The following is an 18,448-nucleotide window of genomic DNA, read 5'->3' as shown; positions in this document are numbered from 1 at the left end:
CATGCACACGCACGGGTATGTACACACACACACACACAGATACAACTGTGTGATAAGAAGATATAAAAACACTAAAATATAGTGAAACAGGACAGAGAATAGTAACTATTGACTGGCAGGTAGAAAAACAGCTCATAAGAACTATATCAAATGTAAACCTTTTAAATTTGAACAGGATTTCATATGCAGAGAGTAAAATGGAAGGTATAAATAAACTGTGGAAATGTGGGGATTAAATGGTAAACTAAATGTGGTGTGATTATGCTATGAACAGTGAATGCCCTATTGTTAATGGTTTTAAAATAACAGTAATCTCAACATATTTGAGTTTTTCCCTAGGCAAGAGCCATTAAAAATGTTTGAAGAGGATAACATGATTTAGAAAAAGTACTCTCAAAGTGTATATAAAGGTAATTTGAAAGACAAAATGAAAATCAGAGGGAATAAGACCAGTTAGAGATTTAACATAAGAAAGCTGAGGAGAGACACTGAGAGACTACTTACAGCAGAAACAGATATGTCACCACACTTACGTGTTTGGAAGATAAATTAATATAACCAGATCAATCACAGAAGAGGAATAAACTCATGCATTTGTTTTTCTTGAATCTATTTTGTATATTAGATGCTTTTCCGTGGCCGTGTCAGGCTAAATATCAAAAGCATCTTTATCAGTACTCACAGCATATGGTCACACATTTAAAAATGTCTTCTGGTTCTGCACTTTAGTTGCAGGTTGGGGGTAGGAGGAAGAAACTAAAGAGTGAGAATGATGATTCTTAATCTTAGAATTGCTAACTGCAGCTGGGTAATAGTAACCTTATACTTTTATCCAACTTTGAAATGATACCCGGTCATGAGATGGGCTTTAAATTGATTATTGAATGTGCTCTCTATATTAGCACTATACTATGGCTTCAGCGAATGGCTTAAGAATTTGGTAACCTAAGCTACCCATGGTCTGTAACCTTTAAAATGTCATGCTAGGTATCTGATTGCATAAATATTTCATTTGCTTTTGTTCTTTAGCTTGCAATCACTTTTATGGCAACTATTTTATCTTGTTTCTCTTACTGAAGAAAGCTCCTTGTAGATTAGCAGTGCAAGCCATATTAACCATTGATACCCAGCACAGACTGCATTTAAATTTATTACAAGTATTTAATTATAGAGTATTATCCATCAGTTTCAACATCTTCCATGATTGAAGCTTTTCAAATGATTCTAACAAGAAGTTTCAGCAATTTGTCTGTCTCTCTGCCCTAATACAACTTAGGGAATATCTGTTAATGAATATTTCTTTGAATGGATTTTTTAAATTTTATATTGTGATCTCACTTTTAAATATAATATCATTAATGAATTTAAGATCCAGAACAGTTTATAATGCATTTTTACCATTTAAAATACATCGAAAAATCAGCCAACTAATATGTAATGTTTATATTATTTAATATGACTCAATTTTACCTATCTTACATAATATATTTTAAAACTTAATTTATTGTCTCTTCTGCTTCATTTTGTTAAGCTCTTGTCTTCATGTTGAGGTCATATTTAATGAGCAAAATGAAAATTTTTGTACTTATGAAAAAAAAAGTAAGTAGGCATGATATATAATCTTTCCCCTTTGTAAAACTCCACTAAAACAGTTTAGTGGGTTTGGAAAATATCTGCTTGTTTAGGTTAGTTCTCTCTTGTGCTTAATGAGTACAGTGATAGCAATAGTGATAATAATATCACAGTCCTGTGCTCAAAAACCTGGGTTAAAACTAACATTGAACTGCGTGCTAATATGTGCCAGGCACTGAACTATAAGAAAAAAAAAAAAATTCAAAGAGTAAACCATCTGGATAGATAAGAAGGGTTTTTATAAAATGCAGTAAAAACAAAATGACGATGTTGACATTTATTTTACATAATTCTGTTACATATATAGTAGAATGAAAGATTAGATAGTTCAAAAGATAAAGGCTAGTTAGTGACACCTGAGTTCTTGCCCTCACACTCTCACTGATGTATTGATGGAATGAGTGGAGGTGTTCAAAATTGCCCTGGAAAGAAGGGTCACTAATCACTGATCTCATAAGGCATTGGAGATGCTGCGACTGGAAGAGCAGAAGTATAACCCTATAACAGACTTGCTGGTCCAGACAAGAAATGAATAGAAAATGTTTAAAAATGGCCACTGCAGATTTTCATTTGAAGGTCTGAGTTTTTTGCTGAGAAGGAAAGAGTGAACCACCATGTTTCTTAAAAAGGTAGAAAATGTCAAAATACCAATGATTTATCCTTTAGAGTGACATATGACAGCAAGGAATCCATTCACACTATCACCTATGATAAAAAACACTGAAAGTTCTTCCTAATATAATAAAAAAATGACACAGAAATAGTAAGTATATCTTGGGGCACCTGGGTGGTTCAGTCAGTCAAGCATCTGCCTTCGGCTTGGGTCATGATCCCGGGGTCCTGGGATCGAGCCCTGCATCGGGCTCCCTGCTCAGTGGGGAGTCTGCTTGTCCCTCTCCCTATCCCCGCTGGTGCTCTCTCTCTCTCACTCTCTCGCTCACCTCTCTCTCAAGTAAATAATAATAATAAAAGAAATAATAGGCATATCTTATTTTGAATAGGCACATTGGAAAAATACTTAAATCTTACAATGTTATGAGCCTTAGTGGTGCCTGAAACTGCATTCACATTATGAAGTGCTTCTCAAAAGCAATCTTGGTATTTAGCTGAATTAGACAAATATACCCACTGGGAATAATTGTGAAAACATGACAGAAACAAACAGATATGGAGACAGACAGGCAAAACTGATGACCAATCAAAAGAGGGAGTATTGCAAAGGCTATGACCTTGAGCTATGTGTTTTGTGGCCTATTCCATTACCAGACTCTTCCCTTAAGGGTACTTTCCAGTTATGGAGTTAGTGACAGTATATTTAGAGCCCAGGCAGAGAGAAGTGGTATTATTTGGCTGAGAAGACTGTGGTCAGAGTTTGGGTTTGCCAGAGGGTCTAGAAATTGGAGAGCACAATCATAGGGAGGATTAACAGGGAATGGAGCCCCCACATCTCTGCTAGCATCTCCAAGTTGATGTCTTTTTTTCTTTTTTTAAGATTTTATTTATTTATTTGAGAGAGAGAGCACATGCAGGAGGAGGGGCAAAGGGAGGGGGACAAGCACACTCCACGCTGAGCAGGGAACCCTATGCGGGGCTCGATGCCATGACTCTGAGATCATGACCTAAGCTGAAGGCAGGCACTTAACCAACTGAGCCACCTAGGTGCCCCTCCAAGTTGATGTCTAAGCTTCATATGCTCAAGATCCAGCTCCAAAATACTTTCAAGAAAATATCAGCAAGAGGGCTAAGAAACTGAACAGATTCCATCAGCAGGAAACAGAAATTAGATTTCAGTTATTGCCAACTTACTGTGCATTTGCAAATACTTCAGACCTTCTGTAGAGCTCAAGAAGGGAAACGTCCTGAAAGTAATGACAGCACTGAAATGGTTCTGCCATAATATGAAATCTGTACAAGCAGAAAGAGTGATAAAACAAATTGGCAACATCGATAATTGGTAAATCCTGCTGAATGGTGTATGGAAGTTCTTTGAACAATTTGAGTGACCCTCTGAAAGTTTAAAATTATTTCAAAATGACATAAAAGAAATACACAGGGATATTGATTGGGATGGTATTTAATCTTTGACGAATTTTCAGTCTTCTAACATCAAGGCATATTGTATTTTTCCAGATAAGCCTCCTTCCATGTTTCTAGCATTTGTAGTTCATCCTGAATCTGTGAAAGTTCCAGTTTGTTTATGTCATCACTTCCCCTTGGGATTTATTTATTTATTTTTTTACTCCTAGTCATTCTGGTGTTTGAGTGGTTTAAATCTGCATTCCTGGGCGCCTGGGTGGCTCAGTCGGTTGAGCGACTGCCTTCGGCTCAGGTCATGATCCCGGAGTCCCGGGATCTAGTCCCGCATAGGGCTCCCTGCTTGGCGGGGAGTCTGCTTCTCCCTCTGACCCTCCCGCCTCTCATGTGCTCTCTCTCTCTCATTCTCTCTGTCAAAAAATAAATAAAATCTTAAAAAAAAAAAAAATCTGCATTCCCTAATGAGTTGAGCACCTTATTATATATATGCTAATTGGCCACTTTGGTATCATCTTTTGTGAAATACCTATTCAATCATTTTGCTCATTTTTATATTTGCCTGTTCATCTTTTCTTTATTGATTATATACTTCTGGAAGCATATGATATTTGTCATACCTATTTTGGCATGTAGTATATGTATTAAAATTACCTTTATCAATTTATAGACATTTTATCAACTTGTACCTCCAAATAAATATTTCAGCATCTATAACCTAAAAACGAGAAAATTGTCTAATATAATCATAGTATAATTATAAAGTTAAAGAAACAATAATATAATTATATTTAACATTAAAATAAACAGTCCCTCTTCAAACATGCCAAGTATTCTAATAATGAATTTACGATAATATGCTACCAAAATTCAGCATTCAATCCAGGGTCACACATTACCTAAAGCAGGTATATCATTTTAGTCTCTTAAATTGAAACTGTTCCTGAGACTAGCGGAAACTGACAAGCTAATTTTAAAAGTTTATGAAAATGCAAAGGACCTCAGAAGCCACAGTGATCTTGAAGAAGAGGAACATGATTGAGGGACTTAAATGACTAGATTTAAAAATAAAACAATAATGCTTTGACAGTTAACACAACCTGGTATTAACATAAGGATAAACGAAAAGATCAGCAAACATATGCACACATAAACAGCCAAATGAATTACACTAAGAGTGACCATTAGAATTAGATACAGAAATGGTCTTTAAAAAAAAAATGCTGAAGCAAATCTAGGTCTGTGTGCACTCTTTGATCTCTACTTTATATCTAGTCCATAAATGAATTTAAATTGGTTTAAAGACCTAAACATGGTAGATAAAACATTGAAGTTTACAGAAAAAAAAGCAAAAGATACTATCTTAATGACAGGAAAATGTCTCTTCAATAGGACACCACAATTAATAAACTCAAGGGAAGAGATTGATAAATAGAAGCATATTAAAAGTAAGAAACTTTCTTCATTAAAAGACACTATGATGGTAGTAAAAAGTAAGCTGAAATTAGGAGAAAATAATTTCAGTATCTCTCGAAAAAATGACTTGTATATATAAAAACCTTTATAAAGTGGCAAGGCAAAGTTAGCAATAAATATATGGAATAAATGGAACATTCACAAATTCCTGGAGGAAGTAGAAGTTCGTATAATCTCTTTGAAAACACTTTATGAGCATCTACTAAAGATGAATCTATGCCCACTCTGTGATTCAGCAATCCCACTCTTAAAATACACCCAAAGGAAATGAAACCACATGTGACAATAAAAATGTGCAAGAATCTTTATCATACTTTTTATATATAATCACGTCCACTTAGAAGCACATCAATCATTTATCAATAGAATAAATAAATTGTGGTATATTTAAACAATGGAATACTATATAATCATCAAAAATTAATCCTACATATAATGTCATGGATGAATTTGTCCTACAGAAAGTTGAAAATAGAAGTCAGACATACTGTGTAATCCCATGTATATAAAATTCAACTACTTGCAAACTTATCAATAGGGATTGGGGTTACCAAAGTGGTAATGTCTGGGAGGGCACTGATTAGAAAGGGCTAAATGAGAGGGTATCCTCACAGATGACACACATTGTTTATATTGTGATCTTGGTCATATTAACATAGGCAAATAGAAATGGCAAATTAGGTAAATAAAAATCTCATTGAGCTGTACAATTAAGATGTACATACATTAGTTTTTACATGTACATCTTAAATAAACCAAGTTGGCAACACATACCCATACAAACACACATGCATTCATTAAAATCCTTATCTATTGTTCCAGAATTATTTATTACAGTCATTATTTTATTATTTGTAGTGGGGTTCTTCATAATGTTATTTTCTATTTGACACAACATCACATAGCAATTAAAAACTATTTCTAGAAAATCATTTTAGGACATCAAAATATGCTCATGCTTTAATCTTAGGTACACAGGCAGGACACAATTTGTACTTTGCAGGTATTTACTACATACAAATTTTATGACAAAAAATAATACCAAAGGAATTTATCTCATCATAACCATGGTTATCAGTGAATTGGGGAGTTACATTTCCTTCTTTACTTTTTTTCATCATTTATAAATTCTCCACTATCAGTGTACATTTATCTTCTCCTTGCCCACTTTGAGAGAAGGAATGTTATTACTTTAGAAAGGAGACCGTTTTATTATTGATCAATTGTAGTTTTAAAATTATTCACAATTTTCTAGTTGCACTTTTTGCACCCTCATTCCAAATCTTAACATTTTGTGTTACTGCCTTTTGACTTAGAACTTAAAGAGAATAGCAAAGGACACAGTGATAATGGCTGAGTGATCCAAGGCAAAGAGAATAAAATTAGCAGGTAAAATCTGGGGAACAAATATGTAATGCAAATTTCCTGGCATCTCTGAGTTATTTTTAAATGTGTGTTTATGTCTCACCAACTTCCTTTCAATTTCTCTAAAGCTTCTAATAAATGGTCAAAAAATAACCTTTGAAATTAATTCTAAATGTTATTAGTTCTCATAATCAACCACTCTAGCACTGTTGTCTTGAACTTAATGGCACTCTGAATGTCACACAGTGTCTGTACATTAAAACATATTATTGAAGTATAGTTAACATACAATGTCGTATTAGTTTCGGGTGTACAGCATAGTGATTTGACAATTCTGTACATCACTCAATACTCACCATGGTAAGTGTTGTCACCATCTGTCACTATACAGCATTGTCATGTTATTGATTATATTCCCAATGCTATACTTTTTATCTCCATGACTTATTTATTTTATAACTGGAAAACTGTACCTTTTAATCCCCTTCAACGATTTTGCCCATTCCCTCCTATTTCCCCTCTGTATTTAAGAGCCTGTTGATTGTTCGTTTTGTTGTTTAGATTTCACATGTAAGTGAAATCATATGGTATTTGCCTTTCTCTGCCTATTTCACCTAGCATAATACCATCCAGGTCTATCCATGTTATTGCAAAAGGCAAGATTTCATTCTTTTTATGGCTGAATAATATTCCATCTCATCCTTATCCATTCATCCATCAGTGGATACTTTTAGAACTAATAAATGAATTCAGTAAAGTTGCAGGATATGAAATTATTATATAGAAATCTGTTGCATTTCTATACACTAATAACAAAGTAGCAGAGAGGGAAATTAAGAAAATGATCCCATTTACAATTGCACCCACAAGAAAAAATACCTAAGAATAAATTTAGCCAAGGAGGTGAAAAACCTACACTCTGAAAATTAAGACACTGATGAAAGAAATTGAATATGATACAACTAAATGAGAAGATACTTGATGCTCATGGATTGGAAGAACTAATATTATTAAAATGTCCATATTACCCAAAGCAATCTACAAATTCAATGCAATCTCTATCAAAATACCAATAGCATTTTTCACAGAACTAGAATAAATAATCCTAAAATTATATGAAACCTCCAAGGACCTTAAGTAGCCAAAGCAATCTTGAAAAAGAAGGACAAAGCTGGAGGTTTCACAATCCCAGATTTCAAGATACGCTAAAAAGCTATAATAATTAGAACAGTATGGTACTGGCACAAAAACAGACACAGAGATCAACAGAACAGGATAGAGATCCCAGAAATAAATCCATGCTTAATTGGTCAATTATTCTACAACAAAGGAGGCAAGAATATACAATGGGAAAAAGACAGTCTTTTCAATAAATAGCGTTGGGGAAACTGGAGAGGTACATGCAAAAGAATGAAACTGGGCCATTTTCTTATACCATACACAAAAACAAACTCGAAATGGATTAAAGACCTAAAGGAGGGACCTGAAAACATAAGTCTCCTAATACAAAACCAGGCAGTAATCATGACTATCAGCCTTAGCAACATATTTATAGGTATTTTTCTTCAGGCAAGGGAAACAAATGCAAAAATAAACTATTGGGACTACCAAAAAAAAAAAAATTTTTTTTTGACTAGAACATTTTTTATATGTTCTTCCCATAAACACTGACCAGACAAGGTACTTTGTGGAGATAAAGGCTAGGCAGTGCCTAAGAGCATTATCTACTCTTCTCATCTCTGACCTTGCCTTTCTTCTCTGGGCTGGGGATGGTCAAAGATTTTAACTTTCAGTTTGATCTTCCAATTTATCACCAGCAACACAAGTTGTTCTTTGCTCATATTAGACTAACAGAAGTAGGAAGGAAAAAAATGAAAATTTTCTAGCACCTCCAGTCTATGTAATTTGAAGACAGATACTGAAGTTTCCTGACTTACTTCAGATCTGCCATTATAATGAATTTATGGGAAATACTGACAAAACTTTGTATTTATGATCTTTCATTACATTCCTTTTAATGATTTCCCTAATATCCATTTTATAATAAAATTTCACCATTCCTTTGTTTACATTAATTTTGAAGTAAAACATTTATATTCATTTGTGTGAAAAACATATTTAGCTCATTGTAAATTAGAATTTAAAACTTATTTTAAAAATCAGTATATTTCATGACTAATTTTGGGACAAATGGAGTGTAGTCTATCTTGTTTTGTTGTAAATTAGAAAACTGGTTTCATAATATATAAACAAATACTTTTTTTGTCTGTGATTTGACCACAACACTTTTATTTTTTCATGTACACATAAAAAAAGACTTCACTTACTTGAAATGAAGACCTTTTTTAAGACAGTTTAAGACATGCTTTATTGGAGTAAGCATAGAAAAGTCAATAAAGCTTTTTCTTTGAGAGATTTGTAAAAACCTCTATCACGATAAGTAACCTAGTATTTTGGGGCTTTAAAGATATTTAATATTGCATATTTTATTAATTGTTATTAATATGAAATATACTACAATGACTACAAAGAGTGATTTTCTAAGCAAGTAAGAACTTAAAAAATGTGTTTTCACAACGTACATCAACATAATTACTGGGAAATAGTTAGTGATTGAAATAGAATTGCTTGTGACATTTTTTCCCCTAAAAGGTTATTATCCTTTAGCTTATTAAATATACTGGCTGAATTTCAACAGTGGTTGACAGATGAAGAAACAACAAATCCAGGAAAAGTGGTGAATATAAAGAAGGGTTACATCCAAATACATACTTCTGCCTGGTCACTGCCGTTATTCCCATATAGTGTTAGGAATACTATATGCAAATGACTTAATATTCCCCTCAAGCAATTTGCTTCCTTTAACCATTTTTCTTAACATACTGACAATATTATTTCAATTAAAAATCTGAAAAAAGTCATTTAAAGCAGGAACTTATAACTTATTATGTGGTATTCTTAGGGTACTTTATAAGAATACCCAGGTCCTTCTTCAGTTCCTCCTGTGCTGTGGAAAAGAAAAATTACTCAAGAAAAGAAAATGGAATGAAATAATTTTTAACCTTTATGCTCTAAACCATATTTGCATTGCTGACTTAATCTTGCAGGACTTCATTTTATACATCTATTCACCCATAAGACATTTATTTACAGGAAATACAAGTTTTAATAAGGAAAAAATACATAGGAGTTCTGATTCCAGTCATGGAACATAGCTTATGTGAGAACAACACTCTTATTGTTGAAATAATTAACTCCTTACAAATTAGTTAAAACAAAAAAAACAAACAAACAAAAAAAAAACTTTACAAAGTCAGTAGATAAAATCCAGGAACAAAAACTGGGAGGATTACTAGCAAATAGGGGATAAAGTGATTACCATATTAACCCCCTTTCCTTGCAAGTATACCGCATTTCATGTGTCATGCAGAAGACAGAGTTCAAGCAGAAAGCAGCAGTCTTTATAAGTTGAGGAATCAGAGGTCCAGATTCAGGGATGCCATAATGGCTAAAAATTGAGAAGAAATCCAGGAATAGAGGAAGCCACAGAGGAGAGAGCCCTAAACCATGATACATGTAACATGTATTCTATGTACTTCTAAACTGGCCATGTATAGACTAAGACTCCAAGGAATCCAGAGAAGAGGAACAGTCTGAAAGTTAAAAATTAAGCAGAGATTTTAGCTATTCCAGATACTAAGAATGAAGAGTTTAAGATTAATGCTCCTTGTAGGTAAATGTATTTGGTAAACACTTTGAGATATCTAATAAAATAGCAGAAAAGTGATAACTTAGGAGCTAGGGTGATGTACTAGGATTTTGGGTTACACCACAGGACTAAGGGAATAAACAAATTAGTTTGCCATGAAAATTCTAAAAACCTAATAGAATCAAAGTAGAATCCCACAATTTCACTTCCTGCTGGGACAAAACTCAACAATCTTCAGAGGAAGAAAACAAAATCCAGTATCTCCACAAAATATGTTACCCATAATACCCAGTATGTAATCTAAATTTTGTAGAGATTTAAAAAGCAGAAAAATATAGCAAGAGAATAATCAATAGAAATAGATAAAAATAACTCAGATGTCAAGTTTAACAGGCAAAGACTTTAAAAATAACTATCATAAGTATATTAAAGAATTTATAGGGCATACTAAAATAATGGGTGAGTAAGGGATTTCATAAATTATATGAAAAATCAAACAGAAAAGGAAACCTAGAACTGGAAATTATAGCTTCTGTAATAAAAGTATGTAACAGTAGATTGGACACAGAAACAGAAGAAAGAATAAATTTGATGACACTAAAAATAAATTAACCAAATTAAAGCACAGATATAAAAATATATTGAAAAATATATAGCACAGTGTCAATGATGTATGAAAAAATGTGGAATGGACTAATATACTTGTCTTTGGAGTTCTCCTTCCACCCAAAAAATAGATAGGGCAGACCATAAAAATAAAAATGGGCATACAATTTAAAAATCTGCTGAAGAAAGACCCACTGATCTAAAAATGCCAGTGAATCCCAAGCAGGTTAAACAAAACACATCTAGGGGTAACTGAGTGTCTCAACTGGTTAAGCATCTGAATCTTGATTTCAGCTCAGATCATAATCTCAGGGTTGTGAGATTGAGCCCCGCATCTGGCTTGCATTCAACATGGAGTCTGCTTAAGATTCTTTCTCTCCCGCTCCCTCTGCCCCTCCCCCTACCAACTTGCACTATCTAAATAAATAAGTAAATAAATAAAATATTTAAAAAACAAAACAAATGCACAATGAGGTATCAAAGTAAACCCCTGTTGAAATAGACTGTCAGCAAAGGCACAGACAGAACCTTCAGAGCAACCAGAGACAAATGCACATGACATATAGGGCAACAATGATAAGAATAATGACTGACTTCCTACTAAAAGTAATAAAATCCACAATGCAATGTAGCAAAAATTTTAAGTGCTAAGAGATAAAACAAACAATTATCAGGTCAATCTATATTCCTATAGCCAATTAAAATATTTTTCAAAAATAGTGAAATAATGATATTTTCAGATAAAAAAAGCTGAGAAAATTTGTTTCCATCAGATCCAAACTACAAGTTATGCTAAAGGAAATCTTCAGGTTGAAAGGAAATGACAGCACACAGAAATTCAGATCAATATGAAAAAATAAAAAGCACTGACTAGAAATGGTAATTATATAAGTAAATAGAATATAATACAAAATTGCTTAAATAATAAAATATTAATAACATATGGTATAGTTTACAATATATACAGACAGAAAATATATGACAAATACAGAATGAAGACTGACAGAGGAAATAAAATCATATTGTATCTATAAGATTATTGCATTGCATGCTAAAATATATCATATTTTTTTATTTATGTTATAATAGGTTGAAGAATTATAAAGAACAGATTCAGATATTAAAAAAAAAAAACACTCAATTGACCCAAAACATGGTAGGAAAGCAAAAACGAATAAACCGCCTCTGAGATGTTTACAAGAGCTGTGTTTTAAATAGAATTGCACAAAAAGGCTGAAAGCAAAAGGATGCAAAGTACAAACATAATCACAAAGGATTGGTGTGGCTAAGTTTGTATCACTCAAAGTAAACTTCAAGCAATTAGTATTATCAAAGATAAAAGGTGATATTTCATAACAATAGAACATCAATTAATAAGAAACATGAAAGATAATTGGCCATGCCTCTAATAATTGCATAAAAATAAATAAAACTTGACAGAGGTAAAGAGAGGAATTAAAAAATGGAACTTTTTAATATTCTTCTCACAGTAAGAATTGGAATAAGAGGACACAAACCTTGTAACCATAGAGAATTGAATAATACCATCATCAAGTTTATATAAGATTGCAGAATACTATACCCAGTGAGTATGTAATATACATTTTTTTATGTAAGACAAATTTAGCAAAATAGTTTTTTAAATTGCATTTTTTTCTAAAACCATTAATATGCAATAGCAATAGATCTTATTGTATGTATAGAGTAAGATCAATAGAACATAAACTGTGGGAGAATCTTATAATTTTTCAAGAAAAGCTTTTGTTACAGAAACCATTGAAGAAGCTAAAACTTCCACAAAATTGCCACCTACAAGTATATCCCTCCCCATTTTAGACAAAAAAAAGAGCCTCTTTCCCCTTAGATTTGCCAAGTCACTTATTCATTGATCTTGAACTCATTTTTGTGCCTCTGTTAGTATATAGTTCTGAGTATGATGATTTATTGTAATCATATCCCAAAAAAATATAGGAAAGGAATTGACTTTGGTGCAACATGTGTCAGGAAAAGGGGATTTTTTTTTTTTAAACTTTCTCTGCTCTTTTAGTGTTTCATAGTGTTAGTATCTCAGGACCCAGAGTGATAAATGCTCAATAGAGATCTATTGAGATAGGAATTGAATATTAATTTTGAGTAAATAAATGTATTATGTCAAACATTTCAGGGAAGAAAAAATTAAATCCAACACAAATTCAGAGCCCAAACATCACAGATGCTAGATGGTAAAATATTAGACCAGAATAATTAAAATTATGCCTTGAATAAGTTGATAGATGGTATAATTTTAACAGGAAATTCTGGCTGGGGAGAATTACGATGGGCTTTTTGTAAGAGGACGCACTTGAGATAGGATTGAAAGCAAGGAGAAGAGATGAAATTATGAAAAAGAGGTTAGATATTTTCTGCAAAAGGCGTTTGACCCTGATAAAATAGAAGTCAAGCCTGTAAATCTGAAATGGCTGCCACATGCACTGCAGCCTAAGTAAAGCTTTATAAAGATTATTTAGATTCTGAAAAACACTATAATATGCTATAAAAATTTATCAAACATCCTTCAGGAACTCTGAGACTTTATTTCTGTTTCTGTACACACCAACCTGCCATTTTCTGAAAGCCTAAGAGAACACTGACTATCCAAGAACATTATTTTATGAATGCTTTGGGGAAATATCAATATTTAGTGCTTATGTCAATAACCGTAAGTACAAAAGAGAGTCACCCCAGTTTCATCACTCAATCTGATAGAAACCAGAGTCTTGTCCATTTTCCTGTTGGTACCTGTGATTCCCTTTGTTTTAGTTAACGCCTGAATCAGTTGTACACAGTTGTAACCAAGAACTTGATAAATGTTAAAAATCCTCTTCCATTCTGGGATTCTGTAATTATACTCATGATGATTTCAGCTATGGGATTGTAAAAGTTTTTGGATTAAAACTATAAAAAATTTAGGGCTACCTCTATAAAAAATATATTGTATTTAAATGGTGTCTAGTAATAGGTAGTTCCACGGCACGATGTTGATTACTCTGAGCAAAGCAAGTGCTTTGAATCGAAATGTAATGGTCAATTAAGCGGATATTTCAAATTATTTTATGAACACTATTTTCCTTCAGAAGGAATAAACACTATACCTGTAAGTTTGGCATCTCTCTGTGTAATAAATGTGTTTTATTTACTAGATATCAAATATCAATTCTCCATAATAAACATTTTAATTATTAATTAATTATTAATCCATGACAACTCAGGATTTTCCTAAGGACAATTCCTCAGGATCTAGATCTAATGTGTAAGAAATCAAATGCATATGAAGTTTCTCTAACAGAATAGCAGGAGCCTTTGCTATGGTTCTTGTTAAATTTATTTAAATTCTTCTCTTGAGCAGTATTACTCTTTTGCCTAAGTAATTCAGCCACATGTGTCTATTCAAACTAGAGGGAAACTACATGGCAATTGTCATAACTTTGTAATCCTCTTAAGTAAGAACCAAAGATTTCCCTCATTACAGAAAACAGAATTAACAAATCTCTGATAGCTTCCATGAAAAACGAGCAACCAAAGTTCAGATTGCATTATTGTGGAAAACAGAAAGTACTGATAATTTAATTTTTTAATATTTTATTTTTAAATCCAGTATAGTTAAAATACAGAAATTACTCTTAATTTCAACATTCCTCACCTTTCTGTCCTGTATTGTAAAAGTCTGAAATGACATACAGAAATATTCTCTAGTTTTTCTTATAAAAATATCATTGTGATTCATTTTGTTGCTCCTCCAGTCCATCCTGACAATGAAAGCAAACTGAGCGTTCCACACTTGTGATACATCAATAATAAATTAGTACAAAAGCTTTCAACAGGACTCACTTTCCATGCTGTATGTAAAAACAACTCAGCATGGAATTCTGGGCCTTTTACAGTAGTGGTCTAACTTCATCCTATTAGGCCAGTCTGTGTGTGTGTGTGTGTGTGTGCGCGTGCGTGTTTCATATGCATACCGTGCCATATGCTATACCACTTCCTTGGATGTACACATGCAAATTTTATTAAATCTTTACTAGCTCTTCTTCAATGCAGTCGCATCTGCAATCCTAGAATACATTAGAATTTTGGAGTTAAGGAGATCTTAGTGACAATTTAACCTAACAAGAATTTGAGGTTTGGAAAGTTTAATTAACTTCTAAGTTCTGCACAATTACTGAATGGCACAATCAGGACTGACCCTTGTAAGTTTCATGTTTAAGTGCATATACAAGTTATTTTATTAAATTTTGCTGCTACTACTTTATTATTTGTTTTAAAACTTCTTCCTTTAAATTCAGAATCAAACCCTAAATTTTACATCCAAGGATTATATATCCTTCCAACTTTATACAATTTTATATCACCTGTATATTAAAAGAGGTCTTAACATTGTCTGCAATACGAACCTTCTGTAAAACTAAGAAAAAATATGAAAATCTCTTTACATTAGAAGCTACCTATTCTCTTTGAATCATGGTGCATGGTAAATATGGCAAGTCATTACATCACATGAAGGTCACCAATGCAGTGGATCCTAGAAGACGAGGCAAACAGAGCAATGTGGTCGAAAAGAAAACAATCTCTTTGGTGTTCAAAAAGTTAAATTCTCACGAGAACTCATATGTTTGACCAAGTTGAGGTGTAAAGGCCTAGTTAGTCTCTGCATATGCAAATGAATAATAAGGTCAGGAGCTAGAAGAACAGGTTAGGAGAGTTCATAGACCCTTAAGAACTTAGTAGTAAGAAGCAATTGGAAGCCCACTTTTATCGTGAACTAAATATATGGTGCATGGCACGTCTAAGACAAGGCCTTATTACAAAACAGAGAAATCATTTTTTTTTTCAAAAAGAAGTACACATGTTTGATTTTGTTGAAGTTTCTCTTTCATATACATGTTGCTTTCTAAGTGTAATTTGAAAATAGTTGACACAGTTTTGGTTTGATTTTCTTCATTTGACAAAAATTCTGATTATTATAATGGGTTTGCACTTTTTGGTTCATAATCTGGTTGTCAAGAATAAATAGGCACAAAAATCGAACACCTCAACTTGTCCATGGGTTAAAAAAAAGGTTATTTTCCAAAAACAAGTGCTAAAATATTTTATGAAGACTAATTAAATAAAACTCTGCACATGTTTAGGAACTATTTTTGACAGATTATTGAACTAATTAAAAATAAGCAGGATGGTAAAAAAAGATCTAAAACTTAGTGTATATTTTAAAATGTCAGTGCAGTAATGGTGTCTGTTAATCAATGCACATTCAGTTTTTAGAAGGAAGCATTTTTGCTTACAGCTAAAAATAAATGCTTGTGGTAGAGCCTTGATCGCCTTGCGATTGAGTATCTCTATCTGTGGCTATTCTTCTGCATCTAACAGGATCCAAGGATGGATCTGCATCCAAGGATGAAACCCTCTGTGTGAGACCTCGTGAACTGGATGTGCCCTTTATACACTGCCTTAGAAAAAGAATCATAAGGCAATTTCAAGTCCTTAGACACAAACATTTGTCAGTTGAACTTGAAATATCCTGATGTTAGTTATTAACTATAGTGTGGAAAGTGATGTTAAATGAGGGATTCAGGGGGATGCCCTATGACTAACCTGAGGAGAAATAAGAGGGAAAAAGGAATCAGCAAGTGAGCTATATGGGGCAAAGTGAGTATGACCTATGGAACCAGGGAGAGAGATATCAAAAGAAGAGGAAATAATAGGCTTCCGATAAAAGAAGCTACATTTGAAAAAAATACACTGTGACACACACAAAATGAAAAATTAGATCAAGATTTTGGCAATTTCACAGAATAAATGTATTTCTGGTTTAAAAGCAATAGGCATGACTTCTGTGATATCAGGTACTTTTTATATTTTTATTTTTGGCCTATTCTATCTTACCTACTTTGTGTCGCCGGTAAGTCAAAAAATACTCAGACCATCACAGTCACTTCTAGTATCATGTGCAAAGAATCAAGAAAACAATATATATGATTTATGGGCAGTGTTAGTATTCATCATTGTTTATTTTGTTTTATTCTTAGAATTTGAAATTAGCTCAGCATTAGGCACATATCTGGGATAATGCAGTGGACAAAGGCATTGTCCTGTATATTGAATGGTATGAATGAGACTGATATGGGGAAGATAGATAATAGAAAATTCTGAACATTGGAAAGATCACGTCATCTATTTTGAGACAGAGAAGAAACAGGAAGACAAAGGTATGAATCTGTTTTCTCAAAGTTGAATATAAGAAGGGGGAGTTACATAGTCTCTATTGCCATTTGTTCCAGACTGCTAATGAGCACCTGTTGCTGCTGCTGGATGGTTTTAACCACCCTAAGGATACTGCCTTCTTTCTACTTCTGTTTTCTTTCTCCTTCTTCTAGAATCCTTTGGTCTGGCTTACAGGCAGGAAGTAGTTCAGTTTGACTGATATTAAGAAACAGGCCATCTAGATAGAAATATTTGTACTTATTTTCATACACAGCAAACTATTCGAATCATGATAAATTGTTTATTTGTAGACACCAATATAATTTTTGACATATTATTGTATTTTTTTGCCTCACATAGCACACTAAGTTATTATTTATACATGATGTTAAATTAAATTTTGAAGGAAGTTTTTAAAATCTTCTTGATGCACACACATAAAATTAACTCATGTGTAGCTGATTAATAATGAATCAAGTCCACAGATGACATTTTATTTTGAGGCTTGCTATGGACACTGACCTGCATTTAGCTACCTGAATAAATCACATTCCCCATTCTACCCGGCTGCCAACATTTGCAATATTATGCCTTCTGCACATCATAATTAGTCAAATATTTTTAAATAATCATTATTTTAAACAATCAGCACAGGGAGTTGCTATAAAAATAATTAAATTGCTATCACTTTCTAATTGCTTCTGGATTTATCATATGAAAATTCTTACCTTGCCAACATACTGTGTATCGGTACCTGTGTACTCCTCCAACAAGAAGAACTGATTCCACATCCAGCCACGCTTGGTGCGATGTAACATTTTACCATCATCTTTTGTCAGATCCACTACCATTTTGCTTGGTAAATCACTATTAGCTTTTTCTTGTAGTGGGATAGCGTCAACTATATGAAACATATAGGTCCAGATGAATAGTGATAGGCAGTAGTGAGTTCTCATTATAAGCAACTTCAGCAGGATGTCAAATTCAATATACTGTCTGATTCCCCTGAGGAGTAGAGGGAGAAAAATGGTTTATTAGGTTGTGTTTCATTTTCACATAACCTGTAAACTGTAAAACTTTTCTAAATGTTATAAATTTTTTATAAATAATATATTATATATACATTATTTTTCCATGTTACATCAGTGAGCTACCATTAAAACCTCACATATCACATGGCTAGGTAAGGAGATATATGTAGCACAAATAAACAGGAAATTCACGGCTGACTTTAATATCACTATCTTGCAGCATATAAATGAGAACCTATTTGTAATTTAAAATACTAAGTATTTGAAAAAAATTAAGCCCTGCAATATACCAAAGATTATACTGAGTGTTCCTAAAGTCTTTAAGACCAATAAAATGAATTATTTATTAATATATACATAT

The 18,448-nt window shown here is 32.9% G+C and overlaps 1 protein-coding gene across 3 annotated transcripts in view; it reads right to left on the bottom strand.

The window, feature by feature from the left end:
* The window catches only part of CDH9 (cadherin 9), an 82,494-nt gene extending 64,426 nt beyond the window's left edge, over positions 1-18,068 (bottom strand). Inside the window, exon 1 of one of the 3 annotated variants that reach the window (XM_064596825.1) lies at positions 17,785-18,068. In XM_064596825.1, the coding sequence (XP_064452895.1) occupies positions 17,785-18,012 (228 nt within the window). In that variant the 5' untranslated portion in view covers positions 18,013-18,068. The remainder of the gene's footprint in view (positions 1-17,784) is intronic. The other 2 variants (XM_064596827.1, XM_064596828.1) reach the window with 2 other exon arrangements.
* Between the last annotated feature and the right edge of the window lie 380 nt (positions 18,069-18,448).

Source organism: Mirounga angustirostris, unplaced genomic scaffold, assembly GCF_029215605.1.
Source record: "Mirounga angustirostris isolate CCGP_5_RB_7025 unplaced genomic scaffold, mMirAng1.0.hap1 SCAF_7, whole genome shotgun sequence".
NCBI classification, from domain to species: domain Eukaryota; kingdom Metazoa; phylum Chordata; class Mammalia; order Carnivora; family Phocidae; genus Mirounga; species Mirounga angustirostris.
This window is presented reverse-complemented; position numbering and strand designations above follow the sequence as displayed.